The sequence below is a fragment of the Cherax quadricarinatus genome, chromosome 17 (genome assembly GCF_038502225.1).
Source record: "Cherax quadricarinatus isolate ZL_2023a chromosome 17, ASM3850222v1, whole genome shotgun sequence".
Taxonomy (NCBI): domain Eukaryota; kingdom Metazoa; phylum Arthropoda; class Malacostraca; order Decapoda; family Parastacidae; genus Cherax; species Cherax quadricarinatus.
Window position 1 is genome coordinate 22,246,767 of NC_091308.1, and position 19,561 is coordinate 22,266,327.

Below are 19,561 nucleotides of genomic sequence, written 5' to 3' on the forward strand. Positions count from 1 at the left end.
GGGTGTAGGGCCACGGGATGTACTCCGGGATGTACTCCGTCCCCTGGGCACAGCATAGGGTACACTACCCGAGCGCATGCGGCGGCGAACATACCGACGCTTCACTGGTGAATATGTTTCCTCACTATCACTACTCGAATGATCGTCGAGCGCAATAAAATCACAATCCACGTCAGAATCATCGTCATTACTGAAGTCAGAGGCCAGGCCACGGGAAAATATTAGTTTTCTCTTACGTTTAGGAACACCCGACCGTGAGTCACGAGTGCCCACACCAGAGGTAGAAGGTCGAGGATCGTCGGGGTTTTCTGCACTATTATCGATATCCTGGTCATTATTTTCGGTCACTAACTTATCAAAGCCGTAGAATTCGTCTTCATTTCCACTTCCATCAGTGTCAGAACTATCAGACAGGAAGAGGAGAGTCCCAATTTTCCGGGGAGTGAGAGCTGACTTGCGACGAGGCATGGTGAACAAGGGTGACTGAGCCGGCGTTCCCACAATGCTATGCAGGCGCCTAGATTTTTTGTTTATGGCGCACACCCATGGCACAGACCCATTCTCTCACATGTAGGCCTATGAGCGCTTTCGCGCTAAATTTGATGGCGCTAGAATTTTGGCGTAGATCTACGGTTTGGACACTCACCAAAAAGCCGTAGATCTATGGGACAGACCCTGAAAGGGTTAAAGTCCATGCCTTATCATACCATACCACCATCATAACCACTATCACCCTCTGTCACCACCACTACTACCCTCTACTACCATCACTACCACCCTCTACCACCATCACTGCCACCCTCTACCACCATCACAACCACTACCACCCTCTACCACCATCACTACCACTCTCTACCACCATTACAACCAGTACCACCCTCTACCACCATCACTACCACCCTCTACCACCATCACAACCACTACCACCCTCTACCACCATCACAATCACTACCACCCTCTACCACCATCACTTTAGTATTTTTCTACAAACTTTTTCTAAATTATGTGTTTCTCACATTCTTTACCATAGGACTGGCACTAGAAGCTCTCTTGAGGTCCATGGTGGTTTATTTAGCAGTTACAAGCACCAAAAACAATGGAATAATACAAAATACATGTATATCGCATGTACGCGTGGAATTGTCCTCACTGGCTTTGTAAACAATGGCACACAGGCTGGTACATGGAGTGAGTGGCTGGTCCTGCTCACGGTGCTGTGCCAACACATTCGGGACGAAAGCTCCTAACCGAGTTTTTAGATGTTATCCGAGCCAATTTTTTTGCTCCAAAGAGAGGCATTATCTGATTTTGGTGTTATCCGATGTAGGTGTTAACTGAGGGTCCACTGTATGTATATTGTTTTACATATGTTCATGACATTGAGAATATGGATGTATGGTTTTCACATATTTAGCTGATGTTGGTATATGTTAGGGAGGGAAGGTGTTTTTCAACAGTAGTTTTGAAAATGCTGGCTGAGACAGTGGTTCTGAAGATTTCCAGCGGAGAATTCCGGAGTTTTGGCCCTTTTATGTACATTGAATTTTTGAAAAGAATAGCTGGACACGGGGGAATGTCATAGAGAATTTTGTGCTTAGTATTGTGTTTATGGGTCCTGTTGCAACTATCAAGAAAGTGCTTCAGGTCAGGATTAATATTAGAATTTATTGTTCTGTAAACATAGGATGCACAGTAGTAAGAGCGAATGTTTTGTATAGTAAGTAGGAAGTAGGTTAAGGTCTTTGAAGAGAGGGGGAAAGGGGGTTGTTGTCTAGCAGTGAAGTGTGTGATTTACATATGTGCCCTCCAAGTCATTCTATTTTGTTCCATCCTCTCTGAACGTCTGAACCACCTCAACAACCTTTCTTCTGCCCTCTGGATAATACTTTGGGAAACCCTGCACCTCCTTTTAATCTCCAATCTATGGCTTCCCTGCATTATGTTCACACTGCACATTGCCCTCAGACACGACATCTCCCTGCCTCCAGCCTTGTTGCAACATTCACCACTCATGCTTCACACTCATATAAAAATGTTGGCACCACTATACAGTGGACCCCCGCATAACGATCACCTCCGAATGTGACCAATTATGTAAGTGTATTTATGTAAGTGCGTTTGTACGTGTATGTTTGGGGGTCTGAAATGGACTAATCTACTTCACAATATTCCTTATGGGAACAAATTCGGTCAGTACTGGCACCTGAACATACTTCTGGAGTGAAAAAAATATCGTTAACCGGGGCTCCACTGTACTCTCATACATTCCCCTCTTTTCTTCCATGGATAATATATTAATTTATTGTGATTTAACATTGATAGTTTTTGATTTACTTCTCTGCACTCAGCATCTTTTTATTATTTATACAGATTTTGCTTTTATTTTCAGAATTAGAAGAAGATGGGTTTGGAAGCTTCCCTGCTTTTAGAGCATTTGTTGCTGAAACCAAAGATGACTTCTTAGTGGGATATGCTCTCTTCTATTATACATATTCTACCTGGGAAGGACGAAGCATATGTGTCGATGACCTTTATGTCACTCCTTCTCATAGATGCCAAGGCATTGGCTCCAGGCTGTGGAAAAAAATGATTCAGGTTTTATTAACTAGCTTCATACCATATTTTTAAATTATTTTTTTTTTTTCAACAAACCGTCCATATCCCACCAAGGCAGGGCGGCCCAAAAAGAAAAATGAAAGTTTCTCTTTTTAAATTTAGTAATTTATACAGGAGAAGGGGTTACTAGCCCCTTGCTCCTGACATTTTAGTCACCTCTTACAACACGTATGGCTTACGGAGGAAGAATTCTGTTCCACTTCCCCATGGAGGTCAAGAGGAAATAAACAAGAACAAGAACTAGAAAAAAAATAGAAGAAAACCCAGAGGGGTGTGTATATATATGCTTGTACATGTATGTTTAGTGTGACCTAAGTGTAAGTAGAAGTAACAAGATGTACCTGAAATCTTGCTTGTTTATGAGACAGAAAAAAGGACACCAGCAATCCTACCATCATGTAAAACAATTACAGGCTTTCGTTTTACACTCACTTGGCAGGATGGTAGTACCTCCCTGGGCTGTTGCTGTCTACCAACCTACTACCTATATTTAAATTAAATATTACGAGTATTTTTGTTTAATTTTCATTGCCATTGAAGTGGTGTTACATATTTATGGGGTGTGAAGTCATTTGCCAGGAAGAGGAAAAAAGTATTATATACGTAAAAGAAGAGAAGATGCATAATACATATCTGAAATGACACCTAAATTTTCAAACCACCTACCAACCTCAGTAACAAACTACAGGCAGCATCACACTCAGAGAATGCCAAGCAGGTACCTCAGCTGCTTTATAGACAAAGGATAAAGGTGCTCTACATGGGTATATTTCTTAGCTTGATGAACACAGATTTTTACACATTACATCTGTCTGTATTACTGGTATCACCCAGGGAGTACAGTTTAGTATCATGTCCATCACACAGTTAGCAAATGTAAGGTCTAGCCTCCACCGGTAATTGCACTGAATAACCTACATATTAATTCATTTACTTGATTACTATTAAAAGGACACGTGCATCTAACATCCTTTTAGTTAACATACTGTCGGTAATTCTGCCTTTATTTCTACGTACTTGATTACTGTTGATAAAGACAGCACTAACTTGCAACTTTATTCAGTGTTTAACCTTTACAACCGGTTTTTCCAAGTCAGTACAAAATACTTGGGGACAGTAGATCTAGACAAGATTGAAGACAGTTCATATGTGGTGGTAGTAGTAGTTCAACATCCACTGAGGAAAAACTTTACCATGAGTGAACTGACAAAGCCACTCTTGGTGAAATGGTTTCCCAACATATGTCCCCAACTTTGTACAAGAATCCCAAGCCACACTTGACACTTGGTCTCAGTGATAGATTTTGTTCAGCTTTTGTGTTGCTAGGAGTTCGGCAGTTTGTAATAGTTTGCTGAGCATACATTTTGAAGGCATTTAATTCCTTAGTCTTGATTATATATATAACATTGTACAAACAGTGTTCACTTCCTTAGCCTTGATAACAATGAAATATATAAGAGATGTACAAATTTAACCCTTTCTCCTGTATACATTACTAAAGTTAAAAAGAGAAACTTTTTTCTTTTTGGGCTACCCTTCCTTGGTGGGATATGGCCGGTTTGCTGAAAGAAGATGTACAAATTTTTACAAAAAGTTAATACTTATATGGTGTAACAAGAGCCAATAGGCCCCTCACTGTGCACCTCTGTGGTTCTGATTAGGTTGGGTTTGGGATATTGGCTGTTTGGAGTGACATCTGAACCTTCATATCTGGATGCCTCTGCAAAGACTGATTGTGTGTGATGGTGAAAGTGTTAAATAATGGTGAAAGTGTTTTTTTTTGGGTCACCCTGCCATGGTGGGATACAGGGAAACCAGTTATTTTTATATAGCCGGACTTGAGTACTGGAAATGGGAAGTACAATGCCTGCACTTTAAACCCTTTCAGGGTTTCGGCCGTACTAGTACGGCTTACGCGGCAGGGTTTTTGACGTGCTAGTACGCCTAAATTCTAGCGCCCTCATATCTAGTGAGAGAAAGCGGGTAGGCTTACATATGAAAGAATGGGTCGATGTGGTCAATATGCGCGGTATAAAAAAAATCCTGCAGCACACAGTGCGTAATGAGAAAAAAAAAAAACTTTGACTGTATTTTTGGATTAAAACAGCAAATTTGCACTGTATTTTCGTATGGTATTTATTGTTGTATTCTAGTTTTCCTGGTCTCATTTTATAGAATGGAAGACATATTACAGAAATTGAGATGATTTTGACTGGTTTTACAAAGAAAAGTACCTTGAAATTGAGCTCAAAGTAGCAGAAATGTTTGATTTTTACCAAAGTTTAGAAGTAAACAAATCATGCTGTGCGTCCAATACACGTCAACTGGTGAGTCTAATATACTTTCACAAGTTCGCTGATATTATTTATACCATTTCTACACCAATGCAGTAGTCTGCATAACAGTAAATCTTCTATTTTTTTTGTGAGAATAAAAATTGAAAGTGGAAAGCAAAAGAATGTAAGAGGGGCATGGGGATGTGACTAATGAACAGAGGAAGTGTTATTTTAGTGCCAGGAATGTCTTTCTTGTTTATTCTGGACCCTATTTGGAAATTGGCATCTTTTGAAATTTGTGTGAAATTGGCAAAATTGCTAAATTTGGACCACTGTATTGAATAGTTGAAATCGGTAAATGGGTGGTTTCTTGTACTCATTCGATAGAAAAAAATGGAGTTCTAGTGAAATAGTTATGATTTTTCTTGGCAAGTACACTGGAATTGGCTGAAAATAGGGCTCAAATTGGGTAAAATCGCAAATGCGTAAACATCGTCGAGATCGCTAACTTTGCGAGAGCATAATTCCGTAAGTTTTCCATCAAATTTCATACTTTTGGTGTCATTATGATCACGAAAAGATTTTCTATCCTTTCATGAGAAAATTTTTTTTTTTTTTTTGAAATTTGGCCGACCCTGAGAACAAGTCTCTGAGAGTGCCTGTGGACCCTGAAAGGGTTAAAGGAGGGGTTTGGGATATTGACAGTTTGAAGGGAAATGTTGTGTTTTGGGGACCTCTGCAAAAACAGTGATTATGTATGAGTGAGGTGAAAGTGTTGAATGATGAAAGTATTTTCTTTTTTGGGGGAATTTCTTTCTTTTTGGGTCACTCTGCCTCTGTGGGAGACAGCCAACTTGTTAAAATAAATAAATTAATAAATATATATATACGTATATGTATATATATTTATATATGGATGTACATGTTTATAGAGGGGCAACTGATATATCAGATCATTATTTAGTTGTAGCTACAGTTAGAGTAAGAGGTAGATGGGAAAAGAGGAAGGTGGCAACAACAAGTAAGAGGGAGGTGAAAGTGTATAAACTAAGGGAGGAGGAAGTTCGGGCGAGATATAAGCGACTATTGGCAGAAAGGTGGGCTAGTGCAAAGATGAGTAGTGGGGGGGTTGAAGAGGATTGGAATAGTTTTAAAAATGCAGTATTAGAATGTGGGGCAGAAGTTTGTGGTTATAGGAGGGTGGGGGCAGGAGGAAAGAGGAGTGATTGGTGGAATGATGAAGTAAAGGGTGTGATAAAAGAGAAAAAGGTAGCTTACGAGAGGTTTTTACAAAGCAGAAGTTTTATAAGAAGAGCAGAGTATATGGAGAGTAAAAGAAAGGTGAAGAGAGTGGTGAGAGAGTGCAAAAGGAGAGCAGATGAAAGAGTGGGAGAGGCACTGTCAAGAAATTTTAATGAAAATAAGAAAAAATTTTGGAGTGAGTTAAACAAGTTAAGAAAGCCTAGGGAAAGTATGGATTTGTCCGTTAAAAACAGAGTAGGGGAGTTAGTAGATGGGTAGAGGGAGGTATTAGGTAGATGGCGAGAATATTTTGAGGAACTTTTAAATGTTGAGGAAGAAAGGGAGGCGGTAATTTCATGCACTGGCCAGGGAGGTATACCATCTTTTAGGAGTGAAGAAGAGCAGAATGTAAGTGTGGTGGAGGTACGTGAGGCATTACATAGAATGAAAGGGGGTAAAGCAGCTGGAACTGATGGGATCATGACAGAAATGTTAAAAGCAGGGGGGGATATAGTGTTGGAGTGGTTGGTACTTTTGTTTAATAAATGTATGAAAGAGGGGAAGGTACCTAGGGATTGGCAGAGAGCATGTATAGTCCCTTTATATAAAGGGAAAGGGGACAAAAGAGATTGTAAAAATTATAGAGGAATAAGTTTACTGAGTATACCAGGAAAAGTATACGGTAGAGTTATAATTGAAAGAATTAGAGGTAAGACAGAATGTAGAATTGCGGATGAGCAAGGAGGCTTCAGAGTGGGTAGGGGATGTGTAGATCAAGTGTTTACATTGAAGCATATATGTGAACAGTATTTAGATAAAGGTAGGGAAGTTTTTATTGCATTTATGGATTTAGAAAAGGCATATGATAGAGTGGATAGAGGAGCAATGTGGCAGATGTTGCAAGTTTATGGAATAGGTGGTAAGTTACTAAATGCTGTAAAGAGCTTTTATGAGGATAGTGAGGCTCAGGTTAGGGTGTGTAGAAGAGAGGGAGAATACTTCCCGGTAAAAGTAGGTCTTAGACAGGGATGTGTAATGTCACCATGGTTGTTGAATATATTTATAGATGGGGTTGTAAAAGAAGTAAATGCTAGGGTGTTCGGGAGAGGGGTGGGATTAAATTATGGGGAATCAAATTCAAAATGGAAATTGACACAGTTACTTTTTGCTGATGATACTGTGCTTATGGGAGATTCTAAAGAAAAATTGCAAAGGTTAGTGGATGAGTTTGAGAATGTGTGTAAAGGTAGAAAGTTGAAAGTGAACATAGAAAAGAGTAAGGTGATGAGGGTATCAAATGATTTAGATAAAGAAAAATTGGATATCAAATTGGGGAGGATAAGTATGGAAGAAGTGAATGTTTTCAGATACTTGGGAGTTGACATGTTGGCGGATGGATTTATGAAGGATGAAGTTAATCATAGAATTGATGAGGGAAAAAAGGTGAGTGGTGCGTTGAGGTATATGTGGAGTCAAAAACCGTTATCTATGGAGGCAAAGAAGGGAATGTATGAAAGTATAGTAGTACCAACACTCTTATATGGATGTGAAGCTTGGGTGGTAAATGCAGCAGCGAGGAGACGGTTGGAGGCAGTGGAGATGTCCTGTCTAAGGGCAATGTGTGGTGTAAATATTATGCAGAAAATTCGGAGTGTGGAAATTAGGAGAAGGTGTGGAGTTAATAAAAGCATTAGTCAGAGGGCAGAAGAGGGGTTGTTGAGGTGGTTTGGTCATTTAGAGAGAATGGATCAAAGTAGAATGACATGGAAAGCATATAAATCTATAGGGGAAGGAAAGAGGGGTAGGGGTCGTCCTCGAAAGGGTTGGAAAGAGGGGTTAAAGGAGGTTTTGTGGGCGAGGGGCTTGGACTTCCAGCAAGCGTGCATGAGCGTGTTAGATAGGAGTGAATGGAGACGAATGATACTTGGGACCTGACGATCTGTTGGAGTGTGAGCAGGGTAATATTTAGTGAAGGGATTCAGGGAAACCGGTTATTTTCTTATAGTCAGACTTGAGTCCTGGAAATGGGAAGTACAATGCCTGCACTTTAAAGGAGGGGTTTGGGATATTGGCAGTTTGGAGGGATATGTTGTGTATCTTTATACGTATATGCTTCTAAACTGTTGTATTCTGAGCACCTCTGCAAAAGCAGTGATAATGTGTGAGTGTGGTGAAAGTGTTGAATGATGATGAAAGTATTTTCTTTTTGGGGATTTTCTTTCTTTTTTGGGTCACCCTGCCTCGGTGGGAGACGACCAACTTGTTGAAAAAAAAAAAAAAATATATATATATATATGGAAGTGGAATAAGAATCATTCCTCCATAAGCCATGCGTGTTGTAAAAGTCAACTAAAATGCTGGGAACAATGGGCTAGTAACCCCTTTTCCTGTAAAGATTACTAAAACGAATAAGAAGAAGAAAATTGTCAAAGTGGGAAGTCTGAATGTGCGTGGATGTTGTGCAAATGATAAGAAAGAGATGATTGTGGATGTTATGAATGAGAAGAAACTGGATGTTCTGGATTTAAGTGAAACAAAGCTGAAGGGGGTGGGAGAGTTTCAATGGAGAGGAATAAATGGGATTAGGTCAGGGGTTTCAAAAAGAGTTAGAGCTAAAGAAGGAGTAGCAATAATGTTGAAGGATAAGCTATGGCAGGAAAAAGAGGGACTACAAATGTATAAATTCAAGGATTATGTGGAGTAAAATAAAGATTGGATGTGAAAAGTGGGTTATAGTAAGCGTGTATGCACCTGGAGAAGAGAGAAGTGTAGAGGAGAGAGAGAGATTCTGGGAAATGTTGAGTGAATGCGTGGGGAGTTTTGAATCAAGTGTGAGAGTAATGGTGGTTGGGGATTTCAATGCTAAAGTGGGTAAAAATGTTATGGAGGGAGTAGTAGGTAAATTTGGGGTGCCAGGGGTAAATGTAAATGGGGAGCCTTTAATTGAGCTATGTGTAGAAAGAAATTTGGTAATAAGTAATACATATTTTATGAAAAAGAGGATAATTAAATATACAAGGTATGATGTAGCACGTAATGAAAGTAGTTTGTTAGATTATGTATTGGTGGATAAAAGGTTGATGGGTAGGCTCCAGGATGTACATGTTTATAGAGGGGCAACTGATATATCGGATCATTATTTAGTTGTAGCTACAGTTAGAGTAAGAGGTAGATGGGAAAAGAGGAAGGTGGCAACAACAAGTAAGAGGGAGGTGAAAGTGTATAAACTAAGGGAGGAGGAAGTTCGGGTGAGATATAAGTGACTATTGGCAGAAACGTGGGCTAGTGCAAAGATGAGTAGTGGGGGGGTTGAAGAGGGTTGGAATAGTTTTAAAAATGCAGTATTAGAATGTGGGGCAGAAGTTTGTGGTTATAGGAGGGTGGGGGCAGGAGGAAAGAGGAGTGATTGGTGGAATGATGAAGTAAAGGGTGTGATAAAAGAGAAAAAGGTAGCTTACGAGAGGTTTTTACAAAGCAGAAGTGTTATAAGAAGAGCAGAGTATATGGAGAGTAAAAGAAAGGTGAAGAGAGTGGTGAGAGAGTGCAAAAGGAGAGCAGATGAAAGAGTGGGAGAGGCACTGTCAAGAAATTTTAATGAAAATAAGAAAAAATTTTGGAGTGAGTTAAACAAGTTAAGAAAGCCTAGGGAAAGTATGGATTTGTCAGTTAAAAACAGAGTAGGGAAGTTAGTAGATGGGGAGAGTGAGGTATTAGGTAGATGGCAAGAATATTTTGAGGAACTTTTAAATGTTGAGGAAGAAAGGGAGGCGGTAATTTCATGCACTGGCCAGGGAGGTATACCATCTTTTAGGAGTGAAGAAGAGCAGAATGTAAGTGTGGTGGAGGTACGTGGGGCATTACGTAGAATGAAAGGGGGTAAAGCAGCTGGAACTGACGGGATCATGACAGAAATGTTAAAAGCAGGGGGGAATATAGTGTTGGAGTGGTTGGTACTTTTGTTTAATAAATGTATGAAAGAGGGGAAGGTACCTAGGGATTGGCAGAGAGCATGTATAGTCCCTTTATATAAAGGGAAAGGGGACAAAAGAGATTGTAAAAATTATAGAGGAATAAGTTTACTGAGTATACCAGGAAAAGTATATGGTAGGGTTATAATTGAAAGAATTAGAGGTAAGACAGAATGTAGGATTGCGGATGAGCAGGGAGGCTTCAGAGTGGGTAGGGGATGTGTAGATCAAGTGTTTACATTTAAGCATATATGTGAACAGTATTTAGATAAAGGTAGGGAAGTTTTTATTGCATTTATGGATTTAGAAAAGGCATATGATAGAGTGGATAGAGGAGCAATGTGGCAGATGTTGCAAGTATATGGAATAGGTGGTAAGTTACTAAATGCTGTAAAGAGCTTTTTTGAGGATAGTGAGGCTCAGGTTAGGGTGTGTAGAAGAGAGGGAGATTACTTCCCGGTAAAAGTAGGTCTTAGACAGGGATGTGTAATGTCACCATGGTTGTTTAATATATTTATAGATGGGGTTGTAAAAGAAGTAAATGTTAGGGTGTTCAGGAGAGGGGTGGGATTAAATTATGGGGAATCAAATTCAGAATGGAAATTGACACAGTTACTTTTTGCTGATGATACTGTGCTTATGGGAGATTCTAAAGAAAAATTGCAAAGGTTAGTGGATGAGTTTGAGAATGTGTGTAAAGGTAGAAAGTTGAAAGTGAACATAGAAAAGAGTAAGGTGATGAGGGTATGAAATGATTTAGATAAAGAAAAATTGGATATCAAATTGGGGAGGAGGAGTATGGAAGAAGTGAATGTTTTCAGATACTTGGGAGTTGACGTGTCGGCGGATGGATTTATGAAGGATGAGGTTAATCATAGAATTGATGAGGGAAAAAAGGTGAGTGGTGCGTTGAGGTATATGTGGAGTCAAAAAACGTTATCTATGGAGGCAAAGAAGGGAATGTATGAAGTATAGTAGTACCAACACTCTTATATGGATGTGAAGCTTGGGTGGTAAATGCAGCAGCGAGGAGATGGTTGGAGGCAGTGGAGATGTCCTGTCTAAGGGCAATGTGTGGTGTAAATATTATGCAGAAAATTCGGAGTGTGGAAATTAGGAAAAGGTGTGGAGTTAATAAAAGTATTAGTCAGAGGGCAGAAGAGGGGTTGTTGAGGTGGTTTGGTCATTTAGAGAGAATGGATCAAAGTAGAATGACATGGAAAGCATATAAATCTATAGGGGAAGGAAGGAGGGGTAGGGGTCGTCCTCGAAAGGGTTGGAAAGAGGGGGTAAAGAAGGTTTTGTGGGCGAGGGGCTTGGACTTCCAGCGAGCGTACATGAGCATGTTAGATAGGAGTGAATGGAGACGAATGATACTTGGGACCTGACGATCTGTTGGAGTGTGAGCAGGGTAATATTTAGTGAAGGGATTCAGGGAAACCGGTTATTTTCATATAGTCGGACTTGAATCCTGGAAATGGGAAGTACAATGCCTGCACTTTAACCCTTTGACTGTTTCAGGCCCCTCTCTGAAACTGTCATTCTATGTCGCCAAATATTCGAAAAAAAAAAATTATTTTTTCTTATGAAAATGTTAGGAATATTTTTAGTAGTGTTTTAAGCCTAAAAAAAAAATTTTGCCGTCAGTACTTACCGAGATATAGAGCCGCAAAGTTTGCAGAAAGTGATGTGCGTACGGCAACAGCGGCAACCGCTGCCCACCCGGTATTCTTTTATTTACTCTAATTCAAAGGTTTCTTGCATTTTTCAATATTTTTCTGTTCCAGGTAACTTATGTGGCCTGTGAGACCAATGTAAGGTGCATTGTTCAAATATACACTCATTGTTTACAACACAATAACAGAACAAACTTTATCACTATTAGTTTGTGTACACACTTTGTTTACACAAACAAACAATACAAAACAATGTTTTTTACTATTGTTCCATAATATATATACATATGTACAGTCACTGAACACTTTGCTAGAACTGCTGCAGCTTGTGGAACTCTTTGAAACATGGGTATATGCAGAGGGGCACTTGACACTCCTCACACATAAAACGAGTGTCTCTGCGTGTTTGTGGGCGTTTTGTGGTATGTGTACATACATAACACCTCTTCTGAGCATTTTTCTTGGCAGTAGTAGGAGGCATTTGTATGGGGTAGTGATCACCAGGCCTCAAACGAGATGATGTCTGTGGGCGCTGGTCTATTGCAGGAGTTGCTCCTTGGTACTTTGCAATTATTTGTTTGATTACTGACAGGCAAAATTCACCATATTTTGGTGTTTTGTTGGTCTTCAACTTGTATATGTTATAAGCATTTAGCACAGAGATATCAACAAGATGGAAAAAAAGTTTTATATACCACTTATAACTCTTGCGTACACAGTCTGCAAACCCAATCTGCATGTCACATTTGTCCACTAAGCGCATATTGAGGTTGTAGTCCATGACAGCTGCAGGCTTTAGAATGGGTTCATTGGTCTCTCTGTTGTCCCTGCCACTGGGTACCATTTCATTTCTGTGAACTGATGTCAACAATGTGACATCACGTTTGTCATGCCACCAAAATGCCATGATGTCATTGGCAGCAAAGGCTTGCACCTCACCTCTGCGAGTGCCAGCATTGAACCTTGGCAAATGTTTACGATTACCACGCACTGTGCCACACACGTCTGTCAAGTTCACTCGCAAGAAATCACTGAGTAAGGGGCTTGTGTACCAGTTATCAGTAAATAACATATGCCCCTTACCAAGATATGGTTCCATCATTGTTCGAACCACATCACCAGAGATACCCAATAACTTCATGGTATCTCTCAAAGTATTACTGCCAGTGTACACAATTATATCCAAAACTAGACCACTTCTGCAATCACACAGTACAAATAGCTTTATACCAAAGTGTTTCCTCTTGCTTGGTATATATTGCTTGAATGAGAGTCTTCCTTTGAATAAAATCAAGGACTCATCAATAACAAGCTTCCTGAAGGGATAAAAATACATGCAGCACTTTTGTTTCAGGTACATAAACACATTTCTTATCTTATATAACCTGTCGCTTCTGTCAGGCCTGGTTTTGTCTGAAAAGTGCAACATATGTAACAGTATCAGGAAACGATTGACACCTATAATGTCACTAAAACCTGGAGTTGAAATCAGGCGTTCTGTTGCCCAGTATGTGGTGACAGTGTGCTTATACACATGTGGCATAAGCATTATTGTGGCAAAAAACAGGTACATCTCTGCCACAGTTGTCTCCTTCCACTTGTGTAGCTGTGATTTTGGTGAGAGAATTGTATTTGCCATGGTGTAATCACAGTATGTGTTTGTTTCCCTGACAATGATGTCCATCAGGGGTTCATCGAAGAATAACTCAAAGCAGTCCAGTTCACTGGCATTGTTCCCAAGTGGACAAGATGGCTTTATTCCACTTTGTGTTTCATCAAAGTCATGGGGACTGGGAACGAACTCGTCACCGTCCTGCCAATCCCAGATGCAGTCTGCTGGTGGGGTCTGGATATTGTACCGTGGTTGTGGTTGTGCAGGTTGTGGTTGTGCAGGTTGTGGTGGTGCAGGTTGTGGGAGTGTGGGGCAGGGTGAGGCTGGTTGTTGTGCTGCATCAGCAGCGTGGGTAGTAGCGTGGCCCGCTGATGGTGCCACATGGGCCGTGCCACCCTCACTATCACCACCACTGCCTCCTCCCTCACTGTCACCATTCATACCCATCGTTACAATATCGTCATCTTCACTATCAGGTCGTGGTGTAGGGCCACGGGATGTGCTCCCAGAGTTTCTCCTTCCCCTTGGAACAACATATGAAACACTACCAGACCACATGCTACGTCGTACATACTGCCTCTTCACTGGGGAATATTCACTCTCACTGTCACTAGAACTGCTTTCAATGACCTTGAAATCACTATCACTATCACTGCTATCATCTGGGTGTTGTACACGACCAAATAGTTTCCTCTTTCGTCCTGGTACAGGCGAACGTGAACGTGAACAAGCCTGCACAGCACCAGAGGTGGAAGGTTGTGGGTCATCTGGGTTTTCATCACTAATTACATTATCCTGGGCACTTTTTCCGGTAACACTCACTTTAAAACCCTGGAATTCACTGTCACTGACATTTTCATCGCTGTTAGAGCTATCACTTGGGAACAAAAGACCTCCAATCCGCCGAGGAGTGAGGAACTTCTTACCGAGAGGCATGGTGAAAATGGACTAACAACATGGCGTTCCCACAATGCACCGCTGGGTCCCAGATTTTTTTCACAGGGTGCACACCGACCACTGAGACCCATTCTCTCTCGTGTAGGCCTACCAGGCCTTTGGCGCTTGATTTGAAGCCGCTAGAATTTGTGCATATAAATACGTCAGAAACATTGGCTCGTAAGACGTATTTATACGTCGGAAACAGTCAAAGGGTTAAAGGAGGGGTTTGGGATATTGGCAGTTTGGAGGGATATGTTGTGTATCTTTATACGTATATGCTTCTAAACTGTTGTATTCTGAGCACCTCTGCAAAAGCAGTGATAATGTGTGAGTGTGGTGAAAGTGTTGAATGATGATGAAAGTATTTTCTTTTTGGGGATTTTCTTTCTTTTTTGGGTCACCCTGCCTCGGTGGGAGACGACCAACTTGTTGAAAAAAAAAAAAAAAATATATATATATATATATATATATATATATATATATATATATATATATACAGTGGACCCCCGCATAACGATGGCATCGCATAGCGATTTTTCCGCATAACGATTACTTTTATCGCAAAATTTTTGCCCCGCATACCGATTAAAAACCCGCATACCGATTTTCGTCCGAGACGCGTCCAATGTGCCCTCACATGTGCCGGCCGTCCCATTGTTTACCAGCCAGCCTCCGCGGTAACATCCAAGCATACACTCGGAATATTTCGTATTATTACAGTGTTTTCGGTGCTGTTTGTGGAAAATAAGTGACCATGGGCCCCAAGAAAGCTTCTAGTGCCAACCCTGTGGTAAAAAGGGTGGGAATTAGTATGGAAATTAAGAAAGATTTTGAAGGGTTTGGGGCTAACCCTGAGAAGCCTATGCCAGTTGTGGAATCCATTGTGCCTACTTCAAAGATTAAGGAAATGTGTGCAGAGTGGGTTGAACTGCAAACCTTTATAGATGAAAATCACCCTGACACAGCTGTTGCAAGCCGTGCTTGTGACTATTTCAATGACAATGTTATGGCCCATTTTAGGAAAGTCTTGAAGGAACGGGAGGTACAGAGCTCTATGGACAGATTTGTTGTGCGACAGAGGTCCAGTGACTCTCAAGCTGGTCCTAGTGGCATTAAAAGAAGAAGGGAAGTAACCCCAGAAAAGGACTTGCTACCTCAAGTCTTAATGGAAGGGGATTCCCCTTCTAAACAGTAAGAAGATAATGCTCTCCCCTCCTCCCATCCCATCAATCATCACCAGATCTTCAATAAAAGTAAGTGTCATGTAATTGTGCATGCCTTTTTCAGTTTGTGTGTATTAAAATTAACATTTCATGTGGTAAAAAAAAATTTTTTTCATACTTTTGGGCGTCTTGCACGGATTAATTTTATTTCCATTATTTCTTATGGGGAAAATTGATTCGCATAACGATTATTTCGCATAACGATGAGCCCTCTTGCACGGATTAAAATCGTTAACCGGGGGTCCACTGTATATATATATATATATACATACATACATATTTTTTTTTTTTCAACAAGTCGGCCGTCTCCCACCGAGGCAGGGTGACCCAAAAAAGAAAGAAAATCCCCAAAAAGAAAATACTTTCATCATCATTCAACACTTTCACCACACTCACACATTATCACTGCTTTTGCAGAGGTGCTCAGAATACAACAATTTAGAAGCATATACATATAAAGATACACAACATATCCCTCCAAACTGCCAATATCCCAAACCCCTCCTTTAAAGTGCAGGCATTGTACTTCCCATTTCCAGGACTCAAGTCCGACTATATGAAAATAACCGGTTTCCCTGAATCCCTTCACTAAATATTACCCTGCTCACCCAAGCTTCACATTCATATAAGAGTGTTGGTACTACTGTACTTTCATACATTCCCTTCTTTGCCTCCATAGATAACGTTTTTTGACTCCACATATACCTCAATGCACCACTCACCTTTTTTCCCTCATCAATTCTATGATTAACCTCATCCTTCATAAATCCATCCACCAACACGTCAACTCCCAAGTACAGTGGACCCCCGGTTAACGATTTTAATCCGTGCAAGAGGGATAATTGTTATGCGAAATAATCGTTATGCGAATGAATTTTCCCCATAAGAAATAATGGAAATAAAATTAATCCGTGCAAGACGCCCAAAAGTATGAAAAAATTTTTTTTTTACCACATGAAATGTTAATTTTAATACACACAAACTGAAAAAGGCATGCACAATTACATGACACTTACTTTTATTGAAGATCTGGTGATGATTGATGGGATGGGAGGAGGGGAGAGCATTATCTTCTTACTGTTTAGAAGGGGAATCCCCTTCCATTACGACTTGAGGTAGCAAGTCCTTTTCCGGGGTTACTTCCCTTCTTCTTTTAATGCCACTAGGACCAGCTTGAGAGTCACTGGACCTCTGTCGCACAACAAATCTGTCCATAGAGCTCTGTACCTCCCGTTCCTTTACGATTTGTATAAAATGGGCCACAACATTGTCATTGAAATAGTCACCAGCACGGCTTGCAACAGCTGTGTCAGGGTGATTTTCATCTATAAAGGTTTGCAGTTCAACCCACTGTGCACACATTTCCTTAATCTTTGAAGTAGGCACAATGGATTCCACAACTGGCATAGGCTTCTCAGGGTTAGCCCCAAACCCTTCAAAATCTTTCTTAATTTCCATACTAATTCTCACCCTTTTTACCACAGGGTTGGCACTAGAAGCTTTCTTGGGGCCCATGGTCACTTATTTTCCAGAAACAGCACCGAAAACACTGTAATAATACGAAATATTCCGAGTGTATGCTTGGATGTTACCGCGGAGGCTGGCTGGTAAACAATGGGACGGGCGGCACATGTGAGGGCACATTGGACGCGTCTCGGACGAAAATCGGTGAGCGGGTTTTTAATCGGTATGCGCGGCAAAAATTTTGCGATAAAAGTAAGCGGTATGCGGAAAAATCGCTATGTGATGCCATCGTTATGCGGGGGTCCACTGTATCTGAAAACATTCACTTCTTCCATACTCCTCCTCCCCAATTTGATATCCATTTTTTCTTTATCTAAATCATTTGATACCCTCATCACCTTACTCTTTTCTATGTTAACTTTCAACTTTCTACCTTTACACACACTCCCAAACTCATCCACTAACCTTTGCAATTTTTCTGTAGAATCTGGGCTTCATGCTTTCATCCTAGTATGCATTAAAGCATGATATACTCTAAGTGATCCCTTATGAAGATATGTTTTTGAGTTTTAAAATAGGCTGTTTTATGCGTGTACAGTGGAACCTCAGTTGTCAAATGCACTACCTGTCGAACAAATCGGTTTTTGAATGAGGAATTTGAGAAAAGTATATCCTGGTTTTTGTATGTTAGTTAGTAACCATTTTGTCCTAGGCATATGTTAATTAGGCACTAGGCCAGTTGCATATGCGTGTGTGCATGCGTGCATACGTGCATGCATGTGCGTGCGTGCGTGTGTGTGTGTGTGTGTGTGTGTGTGTGTGTGTGTGTGTGTGTGTGTGTGTGTGTGTGTGTGTGTGTGTGTGTACTCACCTAGTTGTACTCACCTATTTGTGGTTGCAGGGGTCAAGTCTTAGCTCCTGGCCCCGCCTCTTCGCCGATTGCTACTGGGTCCTCTCTCTCCCTGTGTGTGTGTGTGTGTGTGTGTGTGTGTGTGTGTGTGTGTGTGTGTGTGTGTGTGTTTGTGTGTGTTAGTTGTGTGTGTGTGTTAGTTGTGTGTGTGTGTGTGTGTGTACTCATTTGTACTCACCTATTTATGGTTGCAGGGGTCGAGTCACAGCTCCTGGCCCCGCCTCTTCGCTGATTGCTACTAGGTCCTCTCTCTCCCTGCCCCATGAGCTCTATCACACCTCACCTTAAAACTATGTATGGTTCCCGCCTCCACTACGTCACTTTCTAGGCTATTCCACGGCCTGACTACTCTATGACTGAAGAAATACTTCCTAACATCCCTTTGATTCATCTGAGTCTTCAACTTCCAATTGTGACCTCTTGTGTCTGTGTCCCTTCTCTGGAACATCCCGTCTTTGTCCACCTTGTCTATTCCGCACAGTATTTTATATGTCGTTATCATGTCTCCCCTGACCCTCCTGTCCTCCAGTGTCGTCAGGCCGATTTCCCTCAGCCTTTCTTCGTAGGACAATCCCCGTAGCTCTGGGACTAGTCTTCTTGCAAACCTTTTCACTTTCTCTAATTTCTTGACGTGCTTGACTAGGTGTGGATTCCAAACTGGTGCTGCATACTCCAGTATGGGCCTGACATAAATGGTATACAGAGTCTTAAACGAATCCTTACTGAGGTATCGGAACGCTATCCGTAGGTTTGCCAGGCGCCCGTATGCTGCAGCAGTTATCTGATTGATGTGCGCCTCAGGAGATATGCTCGGTGTTATACTCACCCCCAGGTCTTTTTCCTTGAGTGAGGTTTGCAGTCTTTGGCCATCTAAACTATATTGTGTCTGCGGTCTTCTTTGCCCTTCCCCAATCTTCATGACTTTGCATTTGGCAGGGTTAAATTCAAGGAGCCAGTTGCTGGACCAGGCTTGTAGCCTGTCCAGGTCTCTTTGTAGTCCTGCCTGATCCTCATCCGATTTGATTCTTCTCATTAACTTCACATCATCTGCAAACAAGGACACTTCTGAGTCTATCCCTTCAGTTATGTCGTTCACATATACCAAGAACAGCACAGGTCCTAGGACTGACCCCTGTGGAACCCCGCTTGTCACAGGCGCCCACTCTGACACCTCGTCGCGTACCATGACTCGTTGTTGCCTCCCTGACAGGTATTCTCTGATCCATTGCAGTGCCTTTCCTGTTATGTGTGCCTGATCCTCTAGCTTTTGTAGTAACCTCTTGTGAGGAACTGTGTCGAAGGCCTTCTTGCAGTCCAAAAATATGCAGTCGATCCACCCCTCTCTCTCTTGTCTTACTTCTGTCACCTTGTCATAAAACTCTAGTAGGTTTGTGACACAGGATTTTCCTTCCCTGAAACCGTGCTGGTTGTCAATTATACACTTGTTTCTTTCCAGGTGCCCCACCACTCTCCTCCTGATGATCTTCTCCATGACCTTGCATACTATACACGTTAGTGATACAGGTCTGTAGTTTAGTGCCTCATGTCTGTCTCCCTTTTTAAAAATTGGGACTACATTTGCCATTTTCCATACCTCAGGGAGTTGCCCAGTTTCAAGTGATGTGTTGAAGATCT

General features: G+C 41.2%; 1 protein-coding gene across 7 annotated transcripts in view; it reads left to right on the forward strand.

The window, feature by feature from the left end:
• LOC128686383 (thialysine N-epsilon-acetyltransferase) overlaps nucleotides 1-19,561 on the forward strand; it is a 122,636-nt gene that overhangs the window by 43,315 nt on the left and 59,760 nt on the right. For all 7 annotated transcript variants that reach the window (XM_070085855.1, XM_070085857.1, XM_070085856.1 and 4 more), the window contains one exon: nucleotides 2,390-2,595. In XM_070085855.1, coding sequence (XP_069941956.1) covers nucleotides 2,390-2,595 — 206 coding nt within the window. The remainder of the gene's footprint in view (nucleotides 1-2,389; nucleotides 2,596-19,561) is intronic.